This window comes from Dipteris shenzhenensis, chromosome 11 (assembly GCF_047967505.1).
Source record: "Dipteris shenzhenensis isolate YYH24624 ecotype China chromosome 11, Dip_SZ_1.0, whole genome shotgun sequence".
In the NCBI taxonomy this organism is placed as follows: domain Eukaryota; kingdom Viridiplantae; phylum Streptophyta; class Polypodiopsida; order Gleicheniales; family Dipteridaceae; genus Dipteris; species Dipteris shenzhenensis.
The window spans coordinates 15,925,997-15,945,100 of NC_141606.1; the positions used below are offsets into that span (position 1 = coordinate 15,925,997).

The 19,104-nt window shown below is 45.2% G+C and overlaps 1 protein-coding gene across 1 annotated transcript in view; it reads right to left on the minus strand.

Moving 5' to 3' along the window:
• Window positions 1-19,104, minus strand: part of LOC147896672 (paramyosin-like protein) — a 157,080-nt gene that overhangs the window by 79,729 nt on the left and 58,247 nt on the right. Inside the window, exons 6-7 of the mRNA XM_087381551.1 lie at window positions 17,715-17,811; window positions 17,511-17,590 (exon numbers count right to left, since the gene is read on the minus strand). Coding sequence (XP_087237677.1) covers window positions 17,511-17,590; window positions 17,715-17,811 — 177 coding nt within the window. The remainder of the gene's footprint in view (window positions 1-17,510; window positions 17,591-17,714; window positions 17,812-19,104) is intronic.

A 19,104-nucleotide genomic window follows, 5' to 3' on the forward strand; every position in this document is an offset into this window, starting at 1 on the left:
CCCTCTTTAAATTCCCTGGTCGCTTTGGAAGACTCTCTTCCCAGACTTCTCGTGTTTCCTTCTTTTCCTGGATGGTTTATCTGATAAGGAACAAGAAGACACAGAAGTCGAACTCAAGGTAGACGGTGATGGACTAGGAGATCGGTGATGATGCCTCGATCTCTTTTTACTATGGGACCGTCTCCTATGAGATCTATGAGATCTCTCTCTCTCAGGCTGTACACGAGAGTGTGCCTCTGGCATTGGCACGTCATATACTGGATTAGGCATAGCTTCTGCTTGAAACAAATGCTGAGCCCTGGGATCCCTTTTTAGATTTTCCAGCTCTTGTATACGAGTGCGTACCATCTGTTCAAATTTTTGTTGAGTTTGCGGCACATTTCTCTGTCCTGGATGTACATGCCTATCTTGTGAATCCCCCTGGATGGGTGATTGATCCATATTCTGAGATCTGCAAATTTCTCAGACAGTGCGGGTAACTGATGCACTCTACTTTTGCTTTTTCAACAGAAAAAGTACCTCAACAAGAGGTGTTTTGCATTTACAATCTATGCCAGTATTGGCTGTCAGTTCAAGGCATATACCCACACAATTGCCAAAGCATCAACAATTTATATTGCCCTTTTCTGGCTGCTGCAGATGGCTTCAAAAGGCATCTGTTTCCCCTTCTCTGTGCACAAAGGCATGTATCTCTTTTATTTCTGCAAAACTCTGATTTTCTCTGTTTTCTGCTGATTTTCTGACAGTAAAATGATTACCAGATAGGTGGGCATTGATGGCAAAAACTGTCTCTGCAACTCTCTTTTTTTTTTTTTTTTTTTTTTTAAAGGGTACTGCTGGTTACATTAACCAGATCAGTCCTGTTCTGGTCTGGTTAGATGTCTGTAACTTGGCCACTAACTGAACCAAACTGGTTAACTGCACCAGTCTAGTCTAGTTAGGCTGTCCTCTGACCAGATCTCTAACCAGGGTCAGCTAACTGCAGTTAACTTGAACAAGGTCACACTAACCACAGGTCTGCCAGCCTGGCTGCCACGTGTCAGTGTGCCACATCAGCAATTGCGCGGTCTGCCACGTGTACTGCCACGTCAGCTGCTGAGCTGTCTGACCACGTCAGCACCTGCACATGCGGACGCCACGTCACCTGTGTGCCACGTGTATGCTGAGCTGTCCTAGGTGGCACCCTGGCCACGTCAGCAACAGCCAAAGGTTTCAAACCTTGGCAGCGTCACGCCAGCACCCTGCGCAAGGAAAAATAGTCGACGGAGCCACCTCGTCGCTGTTCGTCACGCAAACGCCAACACAACCGACTCGTTCGTGCGTGAGGACCAGGTGTGCCCGCGTGACAGCATCAATGTTCCCTCCTAGCCCTTCGCCCTGGCATACGCAATTGTCTGCTCCTCGTCTGCATACGATGTCTATCGTATCAGTTATCGCCGGCATATTCTCCTTCGTCTGCCATCATCGGACCTATGGCAGTGGAGCTTATTTGCGCTATCGATAGCCACATCGTCGTCTGCTCACTACTTGTATCGACGTCCAGACCGATAACTTTATTGGCAGCTCTTCTTGCGCTATGCCGTCACTTTTTTCTGCGTCACAGACCTGCACTCTTCAACCTTACTTGGATCGTCACTTCCTAGGAAGGAAATGAGACCTTCCGCTCTAATACCAATATAAAAACAAACTGACCGGGGAAAGACAGCTATGACTTCACGTCAACGACGGAATTTTATTCTCCAAAACTCTCCCTCACTCCCTCTCTCTAAACATACACTAGGGCCCAAGACAAATTGTCGGGTTGGACCCCCCCGAAGGTCTTTATTCATTGCAGAAAATCTGTTACAGAAGTTCAGCTTAGAGCTGTCTCGTAAGTCTCTCCTTTCAAAACGTGAAAAATCCTTACTTTTTACAAGAGCTTCAAGCTCCATTCAAATTGGCAACATGCCACTTGTCTAAAATCTAGACTAAATCCTATTACAAGCCACTAAGGGCCATTCTGGAGTCTTCAAAGCTCTCGGTCACACGAACCGCCTCCTGGATGCTTGTCAGGCTCCCATTTCGCTTAGGAAAAATAATCCTTCCTGGTACCTGCAACAATTAATTAAAGCGCACCACCATGGTACCCATTAATTGTTAGCGCTTTGCATGCAAATAACACACTGTGGACTAATCCTAGTCACGGTGGGCGTCCCCACTGAACACATGTGCACATCTAAACAAATATATAATACAAATAAATATATATATTTTCTCTGGTTGACCGGAGTCAACACTCTTGATTATAATTAAAGAGCTTTGACCAAGGGTCAAGGCGCCTTAATTATAGCCAAGTCTCTCCAACCGGAGTTGGCACATCTTGGTTAACCGGGGTTAACCCTCTTGGCGCATGCCAAGTCTTGTTGACCGAAGTCAACACTCTCTGACCGCAGTCAGGTTTACTTGACTGGAGTCAAGTATCTTTGACCATAGTCAATCCTTCGACCATTAAAATAACTCTTTGACCGTAATTAACACATATAAAACTCTTTAATTATGATCAAATAAATGGTCAACTGTACTTTGACTTAGGATATTTACATATTGTGGTGACAGGGGCCCAGAGGTTCAGTTCTCAGGGAGCCAATGGGAACAAGTCTCGTTCCCAAGTGTTAGGTCTGATCCTGGATTGAGTCGCGGACGCGCGCCTGCATCTTAGCGTAGCCCAAGGCCCAATAGCAGATCCCAGGCCTCTGCGCCACCTTGTGGTATGGGACACCACGCTGGTTAGGATCTGGTTGGGAGTTCGTGCCAATAGCTCAACTTGTGGCTCGGAGGGGACATCTCCTGATTCGGGATCGCATCCCATAGATGTCATGGTTGGGTGGTGAACAGCTTGCTCAGATTCCTCACGTTTGGTGTGTTCTTGTGTTTGCTTGCAGATCAGATCTTTCAGGAGTGCTGGGGTCGTGTCAGTTGCTATCAGATACCATGGCTAGCGCAAAGGGAACCACCGTTGCCGACACGAGTGGGAAGAACAAGAGGAAGTTCTTCCAGTCTACAACTGGTATTGAGGAGTCGAAATCTATAGACAACGCCTCCAAGAAGAACTGGACTCAGACGAAGAATGGTTGTGCCCGTTTCCTACGCACCTTGAAGTTAAAGAAAGAAGGACGTTGCTTCATATGCGAGGAGCAAGGGCACACTCGGAATGATTGTCCTAAGCGCAAGAATCAGATGCAAGCGCTAGGACTGACGCTCCATGCGAGACAAGGTACCAAAGCTAAGAGAGCTAACCAAGTTTCGATGACAGGTATTTCTGTAAGTGTCATTTTCTTCCCACTTTCTTGTAATTGCACTTTTAATAATTCCTTATTTGGCCCCCATGACCTTTTCCGAGTTTATGGAGAAGTAAGGGACCAGACAGTTCACATTCTCTTTGACCCGGGCAGCTCTCACAATTTTGTTAATTACAAACTTGTGCAAAGGATGGGACTGTCCACGATACCTAGCGATCACACCTACGAGGTGCGGCTTTCAGCATGGAAGCAGTTTTGGGATCGTAAGGTCAACGCACTTTCTATCCGGATTCAAGACTACACAGCTGTTCTTACGTGCTATGTCATGCACTTGGAACATGTGGACTTGTTAATAGGAAAAGAGTGGTTTAAAACCCACGATATTCTAATTGGATGGAAAGAGCATACACTCTCTTTTTTGGATAAGGACACCCAATTTTGTATTCAGTGTGATACTATCCCGTCTTCTCAGGGACCTATTGTATCTGCGATGAAGCTTCGGAATATAATAAACACTTCTCATTATGATGTGTATCAATGTGTTTTGATTCCGCTTTCTTCATTTGTTGTCTCTCTTAATAACAATAATGATTTAAGCGTGTTTGAACACCGTGAATTGAGAACGTTGTTGGATGATTTCATGGGATGTATTCCCTGCTCAACTCCCGGAAGGTTTACCTCCACAACGGGCAGTAGACCATCGCATAGATTTAGTACCTAGGGCTCAACCTATTATTATTCCACCTTATAGGATGAGCCACCTTGAGGAGGATGAGTTAGCTTCACAGCTACAAGATTATCTGAATATGGGTTGTATTCGCCCAAGTAAATCGATCATCTTGGGGAGCACCTGTTGTTATACCCTTCAGATCGTCAATTCCTACGCTAGTGCAGCCACGGGCGATGGCAACTCATTTTTCCACCCAGCCAAACTCTCAGGATAAGATTCGTCATATTACGTACATTTCTTCGTTATTTTTTCATCCTTATCCCTGAGACCCACATCTCCCTAGATAGTTCCTGGCCACATGTCACATTTTAGGCCCTTACTTAGATGCATCCTTTTTCACCCCTCTCTTGGAGTTCCTTTTAAAACCTTGGCAATTTGCACATTTAGATGCACCTAGGCCTTAGCCCTATTAGAACTATCTAGTCAATGCCATTACGCCCTCACCTAGGACCTTGGCAGTTACTTCTCTTGACCATTTAATTACGCACATTAATTATTACAAAAGTTGGTCATCTAAGAGAAAATGCCCACCGATCTATCCGAGGTCATGCTATCTCGACTAGAGCATAACATTCCTTCCCTCTTCAAGCATCAGCGTCCTCGATGATGAAATCTGGGAATGCTCTCCGCAACTGGTACACGGATTCCCAGGTAGCTTCCGATAGAGGCTGACCATGCCATGCAACCAACACCGTGGGTATCTTCCGATTTCGTATCTGCATTGTTCCTCGGTCCAGGATTCTTGTTGGTTTGCGCCTTGCAATATCCTCTATCTCCTGAAACAAAACCACACCTTCGATTAGTGAGTCACTTGTATGCAAAAATTTCTTTAAGTGCGAAACATGAAAAACCGGGTGCACCTTACACCCCTGTGGCAATTCTAATTTATAGGCTACACTGCCTATTCTTTTTAGAATTAACCACGGCCCACAGTATCGAGGTGATAATTTAGCACACTCTCCTGAAGTCAACGACTTCGAGTGCGAAGGAATTCTGAGAAAAACTTTTTCTCCTTCTTCAAATACTCTTATAGACCGATTTTCATCCGTATACACCTTGGCTCTATCCATAGCCTGGCGGATATTAGCTCTCGCAAGTGCTAGCATCTCCCGCATCTGAACTACAAAGTTCGCGGCACTAGGCACTTTCTGAGGTACTCCAACTATAGTCGGATTGGCTGGTCTATAACCATGGTTCAGCTCAAACGGACTGAACCCAGTAGATGAATGTTGCCTATCATTGTAGGCAAACTCCAACAATGGCAACCACTTCTCCCATGTATGTTGCCTCAATGACACATATGCTCTCAGCATATCCTCTAAAGTCTGGTTGACTCTCTCCGTCTGACCATCCGTCTCAGGATGATCCCCACTACTCATTCCCAACTCAGTCCTTAGTGTCTCAAATACCGCTGTCCAAAAGTGACCGGTAAACCTGACATCTCTGTCTGACACTATGGATCTAGGCAATCCATGCAGACGAAATATATGTCTAATAAACAACTCCGCTACTTGCGGGGCACTAATAGACTCTCTAGTCGGAATGAAGTGAGCCATCTTGGTTAGACGATCAACCACCACAAGGATAGAATTATACCCTCCTTGTGTTGCAGGTAGTCCTACAATAAAATCCATGGAAATGCTCTCCCACTTGCTTAGTGGTATTTCCAAGGGCTGTAAAAGTCCGGGTGGCTTCACCCGCTCGGCCTTACTTACCTGACACGAGAAACACCGTGTCACATATTCATGAATATGCTTCTTCATCTTTGGCCAAAAGAAATCTCGCTTCACGAGATCATATGTCTTCTCGACACCTGGATGTCCCGCACACGGGCTATCATGGCCTTGTCGAATGACTCTCTGCCTGAGATCATTCTGACCAGGTACTACAACCTTGCCATTTCTAACTAGCATACCATCCCTTATGGTATATCTTGCATAAGTTTGGCCTTTTCTGGATGCCAGGTCATCCTTTTCATTTTCCCCGGGTTTTAACACATGAGCCTTAGGCCATAAGCTCTGGACAAACTCGTCCACCTTCTGAGTTTCTCTGATCTCGGTCATTAGAGCACTCTCTAATACCGTGAAACTAAGATTGTGCATAATGCGAGACAACGCATCAGCTACCTTATTGTCTTTTCCTCTTCGGTACCGAATCGTTAGATTAAACTCCTGCATGAGCTCTGCCCACCTAGCTTGGCGGCCCCTTAGGTCAAGTTGTTTACAAAAATGTTTCAGAGTATCATGATCTACATCCACATAAAACTCTGAACCATACAGATAATGCCTCCATGTTTTCAAAGCATAGATAACTGCATACAACTCCAATTCATGAGTTGGCCAATTCCTTTGAGAGGGAGAAAGCTTCTTGCTTTCAAAGGCTACTGGCCTTCCCTCTTGAAGGAGGACTGCTCCTACCGCAATGCCACTTGCATCGGTTTCTAGGAACAACGGTTTCTGGGGATCAACTATTTTTAACACCGGTCCTGAGACCACAGCTTGTTTTATGGTGTCAAAACTTTCCTGTTGATTCTGTCCCCAAATAAAAGGTACTTTATCTGAGGTCAGATCAGTCAATGGCGATACTATTTCGGAATATCCTTTGATATGTCTTCTATAAAACTGGACAAATCCCAAGAATGATCGCAACGCGGTCAGACTCTGAGGGATTGGCCAAGTTAGTATCGCAGCCACTTTCTTCGGATCCATTTCTACCCCCTGTGGAGTAATTATGAACCCTAAATACTCAAGCCTAACCATACACAGTATAGTTTTCTTTTTATTCACGTAAAGACTGGCTTTCCTCAAAGTACTGAACACTATCCTTAAGTGTTCACAATGCTCAGTAACACTCTTACTGAATATCAAGATATCGTCAATAAAATGTACTACGAACTTTCCAATATACGGACGTAGTAAATCGTTCATAAGCATGACGAAGGTCGCTGGAGCATTGGTAAGTCCGAAGGGCATTACCAAAAACTCATAATGACCAAACCTGCTTCTAAAAGCGGTTTTATGCACATCCTCGGCTCTAATCCGGATCTGATGATAGCCGCACTTAAGATCTATCTTGCTGAAAATCACGGCTCCATGTAATGCATCTAGCAAATCATCAATCCGAGCCATCGGATACCTGTGCTTAACAGTGATATTATTCAATGCTCTGTAATCTATACAGAGGCGAAACGTATCATCCTTTTTCCTCTTTAATATCACTGGTGAAGCAAAAGGTGAGAAACTTGGTTGAATCTGCCCCAACTTGAGGTATTCTTCCAGTTGCCTACGCACCTCTGCTTCTTCAGTAAAACTCATTCTATAGGGAGGTCTATTTACAGGCTCTGCCCCCGGGATCAGTTCAATCTTATGCTGAACTTTCCGCTCTGGAGGTAACCCATAAGGTAGTTCATCCCTAAAGCATTCAGAGAACTCCTCTGTTATAAGATTAGCCAGCTTGGCCATCTCACCACTTTGCGTAACATCAGTGCTAGTCGAAGAATCATCCACCGACTCTACCGATGCTGTGCAAAGGTATAAAAACTCTACTTGAGCCTTTCTGATTTCCATCACGGAAACCAACGGTCCCTGAGGTATATCTTTTTCACCTCGCAAGACATAAAGCACATCATTCATCTTGAATTGATATACGTGCTTTTTCCAATCAATGGCTGGATTCTTACTAGAATGCCACGCCATTCCCAGGGCTATATCCGCATGAGCAAGCTTGGTCATTTCAAAATCAAGCTTCTCAGTATAGTCCTGAATCCGAAGCTCCAACTGGGTAACCCTTTGGTCCCATACTTCAGTTGAACTTCCGTCTGCCATCCTGACTGTGTACGCATAGTCAGATGGACTTGTCTTTAATTTCAGCCTCTTCACGAGCTTGGAGTTAATCACATTGTGAGTTGACGCTGAGTCAAACAACACAATGACATCATGACTGGCCACTTGCCCTTTCATTTTGATTAGCTCCGTATCATTGAAGGCTGTATACCCCGTTGCTGCGGGCTTAGATAGGATGTTATCAGGTGCACTCGTCACTAACTTAGCAACAGATACACATAACAAACAAGGTACTAACCTCTGAGAAGGTCCCGCCAGTTGCATCTGCATATGTTCCGCACTGGGACTCTCCTGCATTTCTACGTCGCATTCAGATATTATCATATTAGCCGTGCGACGATCTTTGTTCAGTGGACAATCCTTCCACTGATGTCGCTGAAGGCAGCCGAAGCACAATCCTTCTTTCCTAGCTTTCTCTTTTTGTTCAGGGGTCAATGAGGACTTTGACCAAGCCCGGGCTGCCATTGGAGTTATTTTCCTTTTCACCCCAACGGTGGTACTTGTTTTTGCTGGTCCCTCAACCGGCTTCACCTGCTTGGTTTGGCCACTTGGCTGCGAGACACTGGTCTTTGAAACCCATTTCCTCTGAAATCCCCCTTTTCTCGGGTGCTCATACTAAGTCCCTGCCTGCACAAATCCACCAGATCTGCCTCTGGCATCCTCATAGTTCAGGGCTACTGCTATAGATTCATCTAGTGTAGTCACATATTTAGCCCGAACTTCCATTTTTATCTTGTCGTTCAGTCCATAGATATAGTCTTTTAACTGAACCGACATAGGGAGAGGGTCTGTTATTTTCATAACACATTCCCTGAATTTGTCAGTGTACTCTGCCACTGACAAGCTCCTCTGACGAAGATTTCTATAAGCATCCCAAGCTCGGGATTCTTCATCAGGTGGGAGAAAGTGTTTCTTGAATTCAGTTTTGAACCCTTCCCAGGTGGTTGGAGCAGCTTGATCCTTCTGTTGCTTTATCCACCATCTATCCGCTGCCTCAATAAACAGGTGTGTGGCCTCGCGGATCTTCTTTAGATCGGATCTAATCTCACAAATGGCGAAGGCTTCTTCCCACTTGTGCAACCAAACCTCGATCACATCAGAGCTGCGCTCGGTCATCCGACCAGCGTACTTCTCCGGTCTATAATTAGCGATGTTAGGCACTTTGACCCTTGCGCGCTCTAAGGAATGTACACTGGGCTCTGGCTCTGCTGGAGCTTTGCCCTTATCAATCCTAGACGGTCTGGCCGACAAGGCTTGCACCATCTCCCTGATCTCATTTTGACCAGCATTCACTTGAAGCTGCTGGTTCATAATCTGTTGTAAAGCATCCTCTAATATTGAAATCCTACCAATCAAAGTAGGTGCTGCCTGATGTGACATCTGTTGTGTAGACTGTACTCTAGACTCACTAGGATTCACTCTCGAATTCTGTCCTTCTGCTTCCATAGGTTCACAGTGGAAGATGGGGTTTTTTTTTTTTTTTTTTTTTTGGAAAATATATACTGCCTCCTTTTTCTGGTTTTTTTTTTTTTCAAAAACTCTACACGCCAACCTCCAAAGTAATATATATATACAGTTTTTCGATTTCCACTCTGCGAAAAACGATAAACTCAAACGAACGGAAAAAGATGCTCCCTGGGCTTTCGTCAGTTCCGATTTTATCAGATGTCTCCGAATTACAGAAGGTCCTGCTACCGATTATCCCACGTCTTCATCTCATTCGCCGTAGATCGTGCACGCCGCTCAATCCCGTATCGCGTTCCTACGCTTCATAGGCCATCTTGGATCTCCTTCGACGCTGGTCTATTCTAGAAGCTGCGCCTGGTTCTTTCCCATCGCTCCAATACAAAGCGTGATCTATACCCTTCAGGAACCGCGCTCTGACCTCGCTCTAAATTCCAGGCTCAACAACTTCCTTTCCCGCACAGCCTTGGTCTAGGTGAGGATGAGCCCGTCAGTTTTTTTCGTCGATCTATTTCTTGCTTTCATCTGTCTCGTGAAGGTCACGATCCCTATATCATCGTTACTATCCACGTATCCCTCGATCTCTAATCCTGCTCTGATACCAAAATGTTATACCCTTCAGATCGTCAATTCCTACGCTAGTGCAGCCACGGGCGATGGCAACTCATTTTTCCACCCAGCCAAACTCTCAGGATAAGATTCGTCATATTACGTACATTTCTTCGTTATTTTTTCATCCTTATCCCTGAGACCCACATCTCCCTAGATAGTTCCTGGCCACATGTCACATTTTAGGCCCTTACTTAGATGCATCCTTTTTCACCCCTCTCTTGGAGTTCCTTTTAAAACAATTGCCCCTTGGCAATTTGCACATTTAGATGCACCTAGGCCCTAGCCCTATTAGAACTATCTAGTCAATGCCATTACGCCCTCACCTAGGACCTTGGCAGTTACTTCTCTTGACCATTTAATTACGCACATTAATTATTACAAAAGTTGGTCATCTAAGAGAAAATGCCCACCGATCTATCCGAGGTCATGCTATCTCGACTAGAGCATAACACCTGTCCTCTTAAGAAAGAAGAAAGATGGTTTATGGAGAATGTGTGTAGATTATAAAAGATTGAGTAAAGTGACAATTAAAAATCGATACCCTCTTCCTCATTCCAATGATTTAACAGACCGTTTGGCCGGAGCGAAGTATTTCTCTAAGATTGATTTGCGAACGGGTTATCACCAAATCCGTATCTATGCTAAACACATAGATAGAACCGCATTCCGAACTAGGTATGGCCACTACGAGTTTCTCGTATTACCTTTTGGATTGATCAATGCTCTTGCTACCAAGCAAATGATGAACGATTTGTTCCGAGATTTTTTTGGTAAATTCATTGTCGTGTTCTTAGATGACATCTTGGTATATAGCCGAACGCTAGAGAATCACATTGGACAACTCCGGATTGTCTTAGTTATACTAAGACAGCATAAGCTCTATGCCAAGATGAGTAAATGTGACTTCTTTATGAAGAAGATCATTTACTTAAGACACAAGATGTCTTCTGAAAGTATTAGCATTGATCTAGATTGTATCCAGAAGGTTTTGGAATGGCCCATCTCTCAGACAATGAAACAACTTCGTTCTTTCCCAGGATTCACGATTTTTCTAACCGAAGTCTGTGCATGATTATTCGAGCATCATGGCACCCTTGACCAACGTATTGAAAGATCGTGGACGCAGGTCTACCCAACCAATCTCTTGGAATGATGCATTGAACAAGGCTTTTGAAACCTTGAAGTTAACTATCAAGGAAGCACCTATTCTTGCATTACCTGATCCTACCCGGCCTTATGTTTTAGAGGCCGATGCGAGTGATTTTACGATTGGGGCAGCTTGATTCCAAGAGGACAGACCTGTAGCTTTTGAGAGTAAAAAGCTAGACGACACCCAATATCGTTGGCCCACACTAGAAAAAGAACTCTCTGCAATTGTGTATGCTCTAAAAGTTTGGCGACACTACTTGTATGGTTCGAAGTTTCTTGTATTGACAGATCATCAATCAATCAAGTATGTGTGTGACGGGTCTGAATTGAGGGGACATAAGGCTAGATGGACAGAGTTAATGCAAGATTTTGATTTTGAAATACGTTATCAAAAAGGTTCCATGAATAGTGTGGCGGATGCCTTAAGTCAAGTCAAGTTTATAAATGCTATGTCAAATACGGAAACATCATCCGACCTATTTCAATCCTTGAGAGGGCTTTGCGCAACTGATAGTCATTTCAGTTCTTATTGGCAGAAAGTCCAGGATGGGAGCTCCATGGTTGACCAGGACTCAAGGATTGTGCCACCTACTATATAGGCGGCGGGAGGTCAGTGGATGATTAGAAATGGCTTGCTGTTCCGGAATGGAAAGATATGTGTGCCAGATGCTTCGGATCTTTGATCCAAGATTCTCTGAGAGTGTCATGATGCTCCTAGTGCTGGACATCGAGGTATACATCGGACTCTGTCTCTTGTGAAACATACCTTTTATTAGCCTAAGATGCATGCATTTATTGAAAACTATGTAGTAGGTTGCCAGGTTTGTCAGGTTACTAAGGCAGAACATCTTAGCAGCGCAGGTTTATTATAGCCATTGCAAATCCTGGGTAATAAATAGGAAAGTATTTCCATGGATTTTATTACCGGTTTGCCTATAACGTGCAAGGGTCATGACTCCATTTGGGTCATAGTGGACCGTCTGACAAAAATGGCTAGATTCTTACCTACTAGAACCACCATTTCAGCTGTTCAGCTGACGTGGACCACTTGTTTAAGCTGTATGGTTTACCTTCTGACATAGTCAACGACAGGAACTCGAAGTTTACAAGTAACTTCTGGACACTTTCTTTTTAGAAGTTGGAAACTACTCTAAGTATGAGTTCCTCAAATCATGCACAATCTAATGGCAGTACAGAGAAGGTCAACCAATCGGTTGAAGATATGCTTCAGGCATATGTTTCTAAGAGACAGTCTTCATGGGAAGATTATCTCCCCATGATAGAATTCGCTTATAACAGTGCAAAGCATTCAAGTACTGGTTACAGTCCTTTTATGCTTATGTACGGGTTTCAACCTAAGTCGCCAGCTATGGTTGGGTTCAAGGGAATTCAAAATGATGTTGCAAAGACATTCTTGCAAGACATGCAAGAAATGTTGCAGTTTGCCAAGGAGTCTATTAGAAGTGACCAAGATCGGGACAGATTTTATGCTAATAGACATCGTTCACCTAGAGAGTTCTCTGAAGGAACGATGGTATATTTGCGTATTCCCAAGGAATCCAAGAGCCTAAGTACTGGTTTGGTTCCGAAATTATCTCCCAGATACTATGGTCCTTTCAAGATTATTAAAAGAATTGGACCAGTTGCATATAAACTAGAATTGCCTCCTGATGTTAAAGTACATCCACTATTTCATGTCAGTAAACTGAAAGAGTTACTGGGTGCTGATGATCAACTTGTTTCTCCTCAAGAAATAGTAGAAGTTACAGATTTGACTTTTATTCCACACGAACTTGAGAGTATTCTTGAATTTCGAGAAAGACAAATTCGTAATCGAACTATCACGGAATACAAGATCAAGTGGAAGGATCATGTTGAGGAGGATGCAGCATGGGAGACATTACCGAACCTCTAGAGGACATTCCCGGGTTTTTTACCGAGCTCAGGAGTGAGTTTCTTAGAGGAGGGAAAGTATGTCATGTGCACGGATTGGTATCTGATGTATATTGGGATACACAAGACTAGCTCAAGTAGCCTGGGGAGGCTTAGGGCTAGGCAGGCTTGATTCTTGGGTTGAGTGGTAAGCATATGAACCAGTTAGAGGTTGTCGCTATTTTTGGCACATGGGACCCGAGTCTCTATAAGGGGCCCAGAGGTTCAGTTCTCAAGAAGCCGATGGGAGCAAGTCTCGTTCCCTTACTAGGTTTGATCCTCGATTGAGTCGCGGACGCGCGCTTGTATCTTAGAGTAGCCCAAGGCCCAGCAGCAGATCCCAAGCCTCTAGGCGCCACCTGGTGGTATGGGACACCGGGTTGGTTAGCATCTGGTTGGGAGTTCGTGCCAGTAGCTCAGCTCGTGGCTCGGAGGGGACATCTCCTGATTCAGGATCGCATCCCGTGGATGTCATGGTTGGGTGGTGAGCAACCTGCTCAGATTCCTCACGTTTGGTGTGTACTTGTGTTTGCTTGCAGATTAGAGGTTTCAGGAGTGCTGGGGTCGTGTCAACAGTGGTGTGAATTGATGCAAGGCTCGTATAAAGAATACATATCAGGGAGGTTAGCTTGAGTAAGATTGACAATGTTTTGAGTCACCTTGGCCATTTACCGAGATAGGAGCTTACCTTATGATTCCTTGAGAGGGCCATGTAGAACCGACAGTCGGTCGGTATTAACAACAGCAGGTCCAGACAAGGAGCTCTACACAAATAGACCAAGACACAGGGGTCATACCATCGGTTTAGGTGGTGGGTGGTCAGTTCTGTTCCTTCCAGCTTTTGGATGACCTTACACATGTTGTCCATTACACTTGGGAGGCACGTATTGGTTCCTGCAAAGATAGTACGAGACCATCAAATCTGGAGTCGAGTACTTCTTTCTTCTGAAACCATGGCTTCGAATTACCATTCTGGTTGTTGGTTGTTATTGCAAAATCTTTTGTTTATACCCAAGGCGATTGGGCCTTGTCAGTTTTTTCAGTCCTATCTGCAATAGCGGACCAGACTTGACATTAGATTGAAGCTTGTTTGAGACCATACAGACTTTTTGAGTTTACACACTTTGGACTCTTAGCCTTTCACTGAATAACCAGTTTGTTGCTCCATGTAGACCTCCTACTCAAGGTCACCATTTAGAAATTCTATTTGCCACATAGGCCAGTGGCATTGAGCTGCCAATGGGATAATGGTTCTTTATAGTGGTGGCCTTAGCATCAAGTAAAAAAGTTACATTTCAAATCCACCCCCTCCCCTCTTCCTGTGAGTAACCCTTGGCTACTAATCCAGCCTTGAATTTATCCATACTGCCTTAATCTTCTTCTTGTAGACCTATTTGCATTCAATGACATTCTGTTCAGGTACTAAATCAACCAAAGTCCAGCATTTAGCATCTAACATGGGTGTGTTAGAAAAGACCCAACAGCGGGTACACGTAGCGGAAGACTTATAGTAATGCCCAAGAGCTCACACAGTGTGCGGTGTGGGTGTGGAATCACAAACTTCTTTACTTATGTGCATACAATAGGTGTGCAGACTCATCAATAGACAATGAACCAACCAGATATAGAAGACACCAAAACTTATATATTTCCGTCCAAAACTATGGACACAATACAAAAGAGATAGATCCAGAGTCCCACCAATGGTGTGGTCCTCTGATCTAACCACAAGGTCCTTCTCCTATCTGCCGGCTATCTCTAGACTCGAGCCCGCATGCTCCACCTCGAGCGTAAGTAGACTTTCCGTCTAGAATGATCCTCTCCACCTTGCTGTCTGGAAACCAGCCTAGGTGGGCAGCCTCCTGCAAGCTAGGTCTGCAGCACAAGGTACTTCTTTCTCCTCCTGACTATAGGCCCAAAGGCAGCCCTGCTGCTGCTCCTTCTGCTGGTGGATTGGCTGCTCCAGATGATGTGAAATGAGGCCTGAGCCTCTCCTTTTATAGGCCCTAAGGCCTGGGAAAAATACCGACTGGTCAGCCCTATTTTGGCCAACTCAGTCTGTCTGAAAACCGACCTGGTTGGCTGTCCCTACCAGCCCAACCAGGGCCCTATATAAGGGACTTCACTAGGCCCTTTGCAGCCTTTGTTCCAGGCAGGGACCAGCTTCTTTGCTGCTGTCCTGCCACCTGCCAGCCCTGCTTGCAAGCCATAGACCTGCCCATAGACCCCCACTATACTGCGCCTTGCTGCAGCCCTTTGCCGGCGCCTTGTCCTGGCCGTACCTCCTCCGTACACTGCCCTGCAGCAGCCCGTACAGATCCGTACAGCTTTGTACCCTGCTCCGTACACATGCTGATGTCAGCGCGCCTTTCATAGGGTCCTGCTGCAGTCCACTGAGTGCCTCATGCCAGGCCTGATCCAAGACACTGTGTCCCTGCCATCTTCCTGCACATGAGCTCCTCCTGATGCAGCCTTTCATCCTTGGGATACCCCACCAACCATGAATGCTCCAGATCTGTCCCAGATCCACACATCCAAGTAATCTCTCTTTGGGCACATCCTGCCCTAGGTCTCCCTCCCCCACGCACTCCTCATTTGGGGGCTTACATATGGGGAGGTGACCTTTCCAACACCCCCTCTCACCGACATATCTCAGCCCAATGCCAACACGTCGATGAAGATGCTCCAGTAACTTCCTGGTCGTAGTCCTCTGGAACCTTTCGGTGTCGAAATCTTTTCCTGGCTTTTCATCCAGTGGCTCCTGCTCCACCAGGTCCGGTTCCGCTTCCGCACACCATCCTGGTACACAGGTCCATCTTTGGTAGCACCTCCTGGCACCACCTCCTTCAATCACGTTCCCGCCTCTGGACTCGACCAATCCAGCCGTCACGATCTTCCAGTCGCTCTAGGGAATCGACTTCCACGACTGGAGGATTGTGCCCTTGCGAGAAGGAGGGTGACTCAGGTTCAGTCAGGTGCGTTCAGAGTTCTGGTTTATTGAAATTGAGTTTGGTTGACTTTGCTGAGTGGTATATACAGCAGAGATGTCGACATTTACAGCCTCTTCAGCCCCTGCTTTCCCTTCCTCCTCCTCCAGTTTTCTCTCTTTCACTATCCCTAACTTTGGAGAGTCTGGGAACCTGGACGGGACTAATTACCCGATCTGGAAAGTGAAGATCCGGAGTCATTTAGTGGCTCGGAAGTTGTGGAAGTTGACCACGGGAGAGGAGTTGAAGCCGGAGGACATGGTGGACAGTAAAGGGGAGGTACTCATGGCAGTAGACAGAGAGGAGCTTGAAGCTTGGGAAGAAAGAGATGCCCATGCCCTGGCAATAATCATAGGGACTACGGCGGACTCCGTTCTTCTGCATATCCAGCTGGCCGAGACGTCAGTAGAGGCGTGGGCCACCCTGAAGGATTTGTACGAGACAGACAATACCTCCCGGATTGTGCTTCTTCAACATCAACTCTACAATCTTGATATGGAAGAAGGAGATACGGTACATAGCCATTTGACGAAGGTCAAGGTGGTTAGAGATCAGTTGGCAACAATTGGTCAGAAGACAGACTCATGCCATCTGGCCTTGATGGTACTGAGGAGATTGCCTCGGAGTTTCAAGAGCTTTGTTACGGCTGTGACAGCAAGACAGAGGACCAAACCTCTGACGTGTGAGGAGTTGTGTCCATTACTGCTACAGGAGGAAGCTCGGGAGAAGCTCTACAATGAGGACAAAGACGACAAGGCGATGCTGGCAAAGGATTCTGCTGGCAAAGGAAAGGGCAAGCCTAATGGTGGCAAGTCCAATAAAGACGACTCTGACGATGAGGGGACTTCGAAGAGGAAGCACAAGAAGAAGTGTTTCTATTGTGATACGCCCGGACATTTTGCAAAGGACTGCAAAAAGAAAAAGGCGGATCAAAAAACCGCGCCTTTCATAGGGTCCTGCTGCAGTCCACTGAGTGCCTCATGCCAGGCCTGATCCAAGACACTATGTCCCCGCCATCTTCCTGCACATGAGCTGCTCCTGATGCAGCCTTTCATCCTTGGGATACCCCACCAACCATGAATGCTCCAGATCTGTCCCAGATCCACACATCCAAGTAATCTCTCTTTGGGCACATCCTGCCCTAGGTCTCCCTCCCCCACGCACTCCTCATTTGGGGGCTTACAGATGGGGAGGTGACCTTTCCAACAGGGTGATGATGTACATTTCAGTAGCTCCACCCTTCAGGTTTCTTATAGTCTCATAGACCTATCGGTCTTCGAAGACTTTAATAAATTTTACTTTCTTTTCTTTTCTTTCTTTCTCTGCCATTGTCCCTTTTTGTTTAAAGATTCCCTCTTCTTGTATTCAAAAAGGATCTTTGGCCATATCCCCAAAAAGAGGGGGGCTTGACACAGCACAGATCAACAGCTTCCCCACAAACTGGTTACTATCTCACACACTTCAACTGAATCTGTTTGAAGGCTACATACAGTTTAATTATCCAGAAAACACTTACTATCTTGAGCTAGTAAAAGCTCCATCTGCTGAATGAGGCAGAGGTAAAAGAGTTGCTCGTAAGGCTGGGAAGCAAGTAGCCTGCTCATTAATAATCAACAGCAAACAATCTTCAATTAAAGAATAAATTGACAGCACCTTGAAAAAAGAACTTAATGTGATGCCACAGGGGACTATGATGTGTGAATCTTACGCAGGTACTTACACTTTGAAGCGAAGAATGCTTTGCAGCAGGGGATATTTTTTCAGACAAGTCTCCAAAGGGGAAAGAAGGTTCCTCTGCTTTGAAAGGAGCCGTGGGCCTGCACCCAATTCATCAAATTAATTTCTCAAATGAAACTTCGTAACCTTATTCATCATGAAAAAACAGCATGTTTACTAAAACTGTCCCAAAAAAGGAACAGTTCGACAGTATTCCCGTTTCACCATGCTGAGATCTTGTTTAAAGTAATACCCTAATTGGTGGAAGAAGATATTTTACCATTGATTACCACGAAACATTCCAAAGCTATAGACAAATAGTCTCCTTTCTCTCTCGCTAGTTTACTCAATTAAAATTCATTTACAACACTCGATATGCCATATGAGATTGGCTTTCTAGACATGCTTTTAACAAGATTTGTATCGATATATCATTTATCAAGGCAAAAAATGCCCTTAAAAATATTAAAGAAACTGCTCATAATCATCATTTTTTTTCAAAGGAGGGGATGGAAAGTTTTTTTTTGGGGGGGGGATCACTTGTATTAAAGGACCACTTCCAGATCATCAAAACAATCTTCATACAACCAGTCAGCAGCTTCTTTAGCCTTTGCTTCCTCTTCTTTATCATTTGCAGGTCAACCAGGGAGAAGACCCTGCTTTCTCACCACATTCCATCAAACCACTCTCTTGTTCCTCCTTATCCATAAGGCTAGCAAGTGCTCAGCATTATTACTTCACATCCCTTGATTAGCTTTACTTCCAACTAGCACTCCTTAAACAGTCCTAAAACCCCTTCCAACAGGTCCAGATACCAGGACAAGTCCATACAGAACACATGCCCTTCACACCATGGGTATAAACAAGATAATAAAGGACGAGAAAGGGCACCAAGGTCTTCCATGACAGGTCGTCAAAGAGAGTAGCCTTTCACAACATTTTGTACGTAATAGTGCTGTCTCTTTAAAACTCATGTTTAGCATCAGGGGGTGGAATGGAAATTTTTCTTGGCAAACAATGGTTCTATCGTAGGAACCCGGCACTTGGATTCTACACAGCATATATGTAGGATCGGATAGAAGTGAGAGAGAGTGCGGGTAACGAAGAGTCGCAGAAGAACACCCGTCACGTCAAATCTTAGATAATGAAAAACATCCAAGTACAAGGTACTTGTACCTAGACCTAGGACTAAGTGTCCTAGGTGTCACATAGGACCAAGTGTCCTATGTGGCCTAAAAGGCACTAACACTACAAGTGCCTACACTTATGCCTACAAGGCACATACCATGGCCTATAGGGCATCACTAGAACCACCAGAAGATGGCCTACAAACCCCCCTCCATGGGATGGGCTGAAGTACTCTGGAAACGTCTCAGAATACCTGGTAGTTTCTG